At 38.1% G+C, this 8,127-nt stretch overlaps 1 protein-coding gene across 1 annotated transcript; it reads left to right on the top strand.

Moving 5' to 3' along the window:
* Window positions 1–5,755: 5,755 nt before the first annotated feature.
* LOC101310987 (CBL-interacting serine/threonine-protein kinase 7-like) lies at window positions 5,756–7,289 on the top strand. Its single transcript, XM_004297940.1, has one exon. It carries the CDS (start codon window positions 5,756–5,758, stop codon window positions 7,070–7,072), a length of 1,317 nt encoding a protein of 438 aa, XP_004297988.1. The 3' UTR covers window positions 7,073–7,289.
* Window positions 7,290–8,127: the final 838 nt, after the last annotated feature.

Below are 8,127 nucleotides of genomic sequence, written 5' to 3' on the forward strand. Positions count from 1 at the left end.
ATGGAGTTCCCATCTAAGTACAAAAAGACGACATCAATGTACTCAACACAATACAAAAGACTTGACATCTCATTCGCTATGAAAAGTTGTAAAGCTAAGTGTAGCTATGCGCCCACGCAACGCCAATGTAATGGCAGTAACTCCTTTTTCAATACTTAATGGTATGAAAGGTTGAGGCTTATTCTATCCCTACATAAGAAAGACACATCAAAAGCGAAATCAGAATCTGCCAAGTTTTGTAGGTCAACTTCCACGAGACCTATAGGAAATCTCACTCACTGGAAAATGGTTAAATTGATACCATTGGAAAGGTCTATGTGTCTACTTTCCAGGGACACCAACCATTTGATCATACCTATCATATTGAGTGAGTTATGGCCGTTTTCGTAAAGTAGGACGAATCTGTCCGAGAATCTGATTTTAGCAAAACAGTCAACTTCGACGGAATGTTGTGAATAGCTCCTGAGGAACCAGAATGTGTGTAATATACGGTTGGAAAGCTCTATGAGTCTAGTTTCCAAAACCGTTTACGGTTCGTTCATATGTATTTCCTAGAGGAAGTTACGACTGTTCTAGTAATTGAAGGTCATGCTGCGCGGAAATCTGATTTCCTGCACGAACTTATGTTTTGAGTTCACAAGCGGCCTTCTCCTCAAGATCTAAGTGTAAAAGATCATTTGAGGACAATACGGCATGATTTAGTTAATCATTGTCCAATGCCACATTTGAAGACATGTTAAAAAGCATTGACATGCTAAGTTGTTGAAACTTCCGTGATTAGTACGAATCAGGAAGAGCCCTATGATTGATGTAAAGATCAGGGGGAGGTGCGAACTTCAGGGGGAGTCTAGCACATACATACATGTCACTATCAAATGTGAAGGGTACGTTGTACTCTTTTTCTCCTACGATCAAGGTTCAGTTTTTCTCCCACAGGGTTTTTGTGACTTGACGAGGTTTTTGACGAGGCAACAGATCAGTACCATCGGCATATCAGCGCGCGGCACAAGGGGGAGTGTTCTAGGATATTCTCTATGTGTACCTTGGCCTTATGTCAATAGGATATGTAGTTAGACTAGATCTATGTATTCATATCCTTACCATATTGGTATTATGTAATTCCCTATATAAAGGGCACCTATCAATGAATAAGATGATGATTCTTCTACACTTTATTCTTCATCAATATATATAATTTAAATGTTACATGTTTTCATTTTTCATTTACTATCGTCTTATTCGATTCTTTAAGTCAATAAATATATTTATTTCGAATAGATCCTTGTAAATGGGTGGTCCTAATCGTTCATTTATAATGAATTAGCCAGGTTTTCTTTCATAAAGTTGATTTGTTTACTAGTTCAATTAGGAGAGATAATGATGAAGAAGAAAATGGTGGAGACGAAAGATTGAGAAAGGAACTTAATTTTTTTTTTTTTGATATGATTGAGAAAGGAACTTATATATATATAACTTAGATGTTGCATTCCTTTAGTTACTATATATATGCTACTTTTTCATTTCATCAAATAGTCTTTGTTTGAATTGTGCTCCTTTGAATGTTATCTAGATAAGGTTTAAGGGACCCGAAGTAAATTGATATGAAGAAGAAGAAGCTTGGAGCTATATGTTGAAATGAAAACTATATTTAATCTTAATAAATTATTATTGTGTTCATCATATCAATGAAACATCGATGAGTACACTCTCCTCAGTGCAAAATCACAATGCTGTACGTTATGTGCAAACATCTTTGACTAATTTTTTTCGAAAATATCTGCTGTTAGATTATGTGGTAAGAGAAATTTTAAATACACACCTCTAATATCTTAATACACACCCCTTACTTAATACACCACATATCAAGTTTTTCATTTCAGTATTATACTTAATACACATCTCAAACTGCCTAAAATACCCTTAATTTATGAAATATTTTATTATTTAATATAATTAATCAATATTTACTATTTGATACCTCTTTTTACATATTATTTCGTCTAATTTTTGTTAGAAATTTTTTATTATCATTGTTCAATTTATAATCAAATGATTATTGTTATATCCCAACTCCAAATCATCAATACAACTTTTCAAAATTCACAAGATAGTAGAAGTGTAGAAGTAGCTATTAAACATAGATATCTAGTTATTCGATAAAACATGTCATGATAAAAATGCAGTACTTGAGAATATGATATGCAAGATCAAACTAAAGCTGATACAGATAAAAAAAAAAAAAAAAAGAAAGAAAAAAGACAACCCAAATGAATTGTGGAGAAGAGTTGAGGTTATGGGAGAAGACGTACTTTCAACGATTTTAGGGTAAAAGATATTGAAAAGAATACTTCTAAGCGCGATTTTTTTTTTTTTAATAAGAGATGTTTGTTTTGGTCATTTAATTTACTTATAAAATCTTAATAAAAACATAAAATAATAGAGGTGTGTATTAAGAGATTAGGGGTGTGTATTTAAAATTTCTCATGCGGTAATCTTCGTCAAAAAAAAAAATTATGTGGTAATCTAATTATATATTTTCTGATAGAGGGACAGTGACTTGGAATTCATCTGACACAAATTTTATAATGAGTGGAGAGGAAGCAAAGGGTCATTTCAACCCAAAGGCCATATACTGTTAGCCACTGATATCTGTCGTTAATGGAACTTAATTTCATAGTTAGGGGCCTAGGCAATCAATAGTGATATTAAGAATATGATAAGCAAGATTACAATAACTAATGACATAATAAGACTATAAGCTAGTTGAGCATTATTGTACTATTTAATTGAGAAAGACACGTTTTGCGTTTATATAAGAATGAGATTAGAACATAAAGAACAAATTGGATGCTTCTTACGTGAATATAATTAGTAGGAGGTGTGCAAGAACATGCGTAGTGAAGCGCTTAGTCTCTACTTAACTTACACAAGCAAGTAGGTCAGCACTTGGTCCACATGGCATGCCCATGGTCGTCAAACATGTCCCAAATATATCTAGTAGAATTTCTCACTTATTCAAAAAAGATTTAATGTTTTTAAACTTATAGATAAAGAGAAGCAAAGCTTATTAACTCATCAGAAAAGCTATTAGCAACACTAGCTTAAACATACTTTTGAAGACAAACATCGTTAATCGTTAATGAGTAACATCTTAACAGATTAATCGATGCTAAAAAAAAGTAATTTAGGACGGATGATGAAAAATTAGTGCGAAAAACAGTTGTATGTTGAAATTATCTGTAATAAACCTTAAAATATAGAAAAATATCTATTGAAGAGAGATCATACCTATAAATTGTTCTTGATTTTAGAGTGGTAATTCATTCGATTACTATTTTCTGTAATAAAAAAATTTTTGGAAAAACGAAATATGTGGGGGCACATAAAACCCGCATATTCCAGCTGCCAACCGCGCCAACAATCTCCTGAACAAATCATTTCGGTAATCCCAACGTGCCCAATTTCCGCGGCTCTCGCCGTTATCAGCCTCTCAAAATTACATAACTACCCTTCCACCCCAATCATTACTAATCTGAATCTGCCCGCGCAATTACGTCACCGCCCCCGTGACCCCTTCGAAGCATTTCTATTTGTACGACGCGTCGTATGTCTGTACCTAATTTTGACCCGACCTGTACACTTGCACCCTGAAGTGCAGCCTGGTCCGTCCTTTTATAAAAACCCTGCAAAATTGATTGCAACATTTTCTTCTTTGGTGTTGGTCACTATCGACGAGGCTGGTGCATATCACTTTCCTAAGTAGTCTCATGATGCCAAATAAATTACAAACTAGTCTCACCTGCTCATCAATCTCTAGTCAATCAATTCAGCCTAATCTTTTGTTTTTCTCTCCATTAAAACCTACGGTTGGTTTTGCTTCTTGAGCTGATCCGCTGATGTTTCAGTTTTCTTAATTATGAAAATTTTGTTAGGAAGAAGTAGGGCAGTGTGGTTTTGGTTCAAAAACCGACACCATTAGTTATAATTTTCTTGATATTATAAGTTAACTCAAAAAAAGTCGTGAGTTTCTATTTTTTATTAAGAACAAACGTAAACTACAACTCACAATCCTTCAGGCAACACATTACTTTTAAACTTTATTTTAGTATTGAGAGTCAGTTTTATTGTTATTAGAAATAAGAATTCGATCAACTAGTCTTGGTTTATTTTTGTTATAAAAAATTGTATCAAACTTGAGTTAGAGGGTTCTTTGTCTGACACTTGAGTGATTAATGAATATTGTTATTTTTTTTTTGTTAGAAATCACACGGATTTCTTAAAGAATTTCTGGTCAGAGACTAATCCATGTCAGGAGATCATGTTAGAAAGATTCCTCCTCTTTGACTACTAAAAATAAATTAAGATTTAACTCTCGGGTCCTCGGCAAGACTTGATCCTATAATTTTTGTTTTTTATTAATGAATATTGTTAAGAGTTGATAAACATCATGACAAAGAAAAAAAATGCGCGCCCATTAAGATGATAATCTAAACATTATACTAGTAATGATCCACGGACTGGCCATCAAAATGGAAGATACATGAATTTATATACAACCAAGACTTATACTAGTAAGTTTAGATGATAATTTATATACTAGTGAGTTTTCCATTTGTTAAAGCATAGGTTTGTTTGTCGGCACTTGATGATCTTGGCATTGTATCCTTAATTATTAGTTTTAGTTAGTGGACACTGCTTTTACATTGATGTGTTCCGTACTTTCGTCTTCACATCCTTATTTGATTTACGTTATGTTCGTGACGTCCAATTTGGACTACGTAACAGTAACACACAAACAAGTTAATTCCCTCTCGATCCTTCTTCCCCCATGGTGATATTTTCCATGAGCAAAATATCTCAACCAAAACCCATTTGCCTTCTAGCTAATTAAGCTAGTTTCTTTATCACTATTTTGACCATGATTAACATTTTAAGCCACCAATTATTATGGTAGTAACTTAAGTGAGATGGATTTTGATCGAGTTAAAAGACAACTCATGCTTATGTGAAAATGAATCGGAGGTTTTATCTATCTTCCAATGAGTGATGGAACCTAGTAAGCATGTACAAACAAAATATCAAAACGCATATGGAAAACAATAAAATCGCCTAGCTATGGAATATCTAATATATAATGAAATATAATTAAGGAAAAGAGTTAATGATATATAATTTGTCACAAAAAGAAGACGTTTAATGATTTGAAATTAAATGCTAAGGCAAATTCAGATATTTATTAGTTGGAATTCAAAAGGTTTTAGCTGTCATATTTAACCTAATTTTAGTTGAGTCAAATTTTCATCCACAAACTTTGACCGTAACAATACCGATTTACCTCAGTCAACAAATACAGAAACAAAACGAACGTCAAACAAAAATGTTTTAGGTCAGTACTCAGGCTACAATAATTCAAAAATTTATGTTCGACTACATTCATCTAACCTAAAATCGTATTTTGATAGCTCTAGTATCCGTTGATGACTGTGGAAGGATATCCTTCAAGTGTTACATTAGTAAACCGCCTACGAGTTTACAGCTATTTTTTTCTTTTTTTCATTTTGACCACAAAATTAGAAATAGAGGCTGATCGTTGACCAGAATCCGGCCATAACAAAAAAAATGGACGAAGGGTAGAATAGGAAAACCAGAAACTATCTGAAGAACGACAATGCTATAAAAGGCGAGACCAAAGCAAATTATACCTAGTCGTTCAATACTCTCTCACTTACTCTGCGCCTCCTCCCCCAACCCAGCCATGGGCCGTGGGCCCCCACCACCCACCCCTTCCTCCGCCGCCGCCGCCGCCGCCACCACGACCACCAACCTCCTCGGAAAGTATCAAATCAGCCGGATGCTGGGCCGCGGCAGCTTCGCCAAGGTCTATAAGGCCCAAACCATCGCCGACGAGACTCCCGTCGCCATTAAAATCATCGACAAGCTCAAAACCCACGCCGCGATGGAGCCTCTGATCCTCCGGGAGATCTCCGCCATGCGCCGTCTCCAGGACCACCCTAACATTCTCAAAATCCACGAGGTCATGGCCACCAAGTCCAAGATCTACATCGTCGTGGAGCTCGCCACCGGCGGCGAGCTGTTCGCCAAGATCTCACGGCACGGCAAGTTGCCGGAGTCTCTGGCCCGCCGCTACTTCCAGCAGCTCGTCTCCGCCCTCCGCTTCTGCCACGAGAACGGCGTCGCTCACCGCGACGTGAAGCCGCAGAACCTCCTCCTCGACGGCAACGGCGACCTCAAAGTCTCCGATTTCGGACTCTCCGCCCTACCGGAGCAGCTCAAAAACGGCCTCCTCCACACCGCCTGCGGGACTCCGGCGTACACGGCGCCGGAGGTGCTCTACCGGGTCGGGTACGACGGGTCCAAGGCCGACGCGTGGTCCTGCGGCGTCATCCTCTTCGTCCTCCTCGCCGGACACTTGCCGTTCGACGACAGCAACCTGGTGGCGATGCACAAGAAGATCCAACGCCGCGATTACGTCATACCGGCGGCGATTTCGAAACCGGCGCGGCGGATCATATACCAGCTCCTCGACCCGAACCCGAACACGCGGCTGAGCGTGGAGGCCGTGATGGAGAAGGCGTGGTTCCAGAAGGCCATAGATCTGAAGCTAGTCTCCGACGGCTGCGATGTCTTTGAATTGGAGAAGCCGCCGGCGAAATGCGACGTCGTTTCGGGGATGAACGCGTTCGACATAATATCCATGTCGTCGGGGCTGGACTTGTCGGGGCTTTTCGAGGCGGAGAACAGGAGCGAGAGGCGGTTCACGGCGAATGTGGCGGCGGAGAAGGTGGCGGAAAAGGTGGGGGAGGTTGGGGAGAGGATGGGGTATAAAGCGGAGAGAGGGAAAGGAGGGATGAGCGTTGGGTTGGGGAAAGGAGGGAAAGGGAAAGGACGACGTGTCGCTTTGGTGGTGGAGATGATGGAGGTGGCGGCGGGTTTGGTTTTGGGGGAGGTCAAGATGGTGGAGGGTGGTGTTGAGTTTCCTGAGCTGCTTTGGGAGGACTTGAAGACTGGGTTGGGGGACGTTGTGGTGTCTTGGCAAAACGGTGGCGTTTAGGTGTGGTGTACATAATCTCATGTGGGTTTGGATTCCTAGCTTGTACACGAAGAAGAAAAAAAGGCTTCGATAACTATGGAGAGGTTAAATTAGTGATGTAAATCAGATTAGTGCAGATGTTGCTCGGTGGTATTGATATTTGATTAATCAAATTTAGTTTCATTTTACATCCCCATATCCTCTAGATTGTTTCATGTTAAAATTTCAAATTCTGCTTACAATCTCTTGTGTCAAAATTCTTCTCTACGAAGCTTAACCAGTGTAGTATGATCTAATCGATCGCTCTACTAAGATGTTAGGTTCATGATTCATCTAAGAAGGTTAAACTAATTTTGATCATCTATGAATGGATCTTTCTAATGAAGAACAATCACTACCCTATAGAGGATTAGGATTATGCTAAGTTGGAGATTCGCTTCTCTTCAATAGTGAAGTGAAAGATCTAGATCCATAATACATCGAATTTCTTCAACCGTACTAAAGTGTAAGATTTAGATCCACAATACATCGTTGTTAGTTGTTGGCGATTCTAGTGCTTTGTTAATCTCTCCCTGCCTTGATCAACCATTCAAAAAATCGATCAGTGACAATATCTTTGATATTTCATCGAAATGAAATGTATAATAGTTTATCGAAACTTTTGCTCTCTGCATGTACCGATATTTTTACTTTCTCTACATATATGGATATTTCTTCAATCAGTCCAACCTGTAATCAACTTCTCTAATTTTTCCGGTAGTTTACAGTTTATTTTTTCTTATTTATAACATGCATACTTTAGTTTTTTTTGATAAATGGACGTTAGCCATAGATATAATGATAACTGAAAATCGGATTACAACATGAACATGACACACCCTCGCGGGTAAACGTTAGAAAAAAATCATGCGAAGCTACGTAAGAAAAAACAACGTAATCCTAGGTAACTCCTATGTTGCAAACCATAAGCATTGCACCTCCCAAAGTAACCAGAACCAGAACTAGAGCCAGAACCAGAGAACCAAGAAATCCAAAAGACCAAAACAGAAACAAAACCTAACAAAGTCCTAAAAAAC

Source organism: Fragaria vesca, linkage group LG4 (genome assembly GCF_000184155.1).
Source record: "Fragaria vesca subsp. vesca linkage group LG4, FraVesHawaii_1.0, whole genome shotgun sequence".
Classification (NCBI taxonomy): Eukaryota; Viridiplantae; Streptophyta; class Magnoliopsida; order Rosales; family Rosaceae; genus Fragaria; species Fragaria vesca.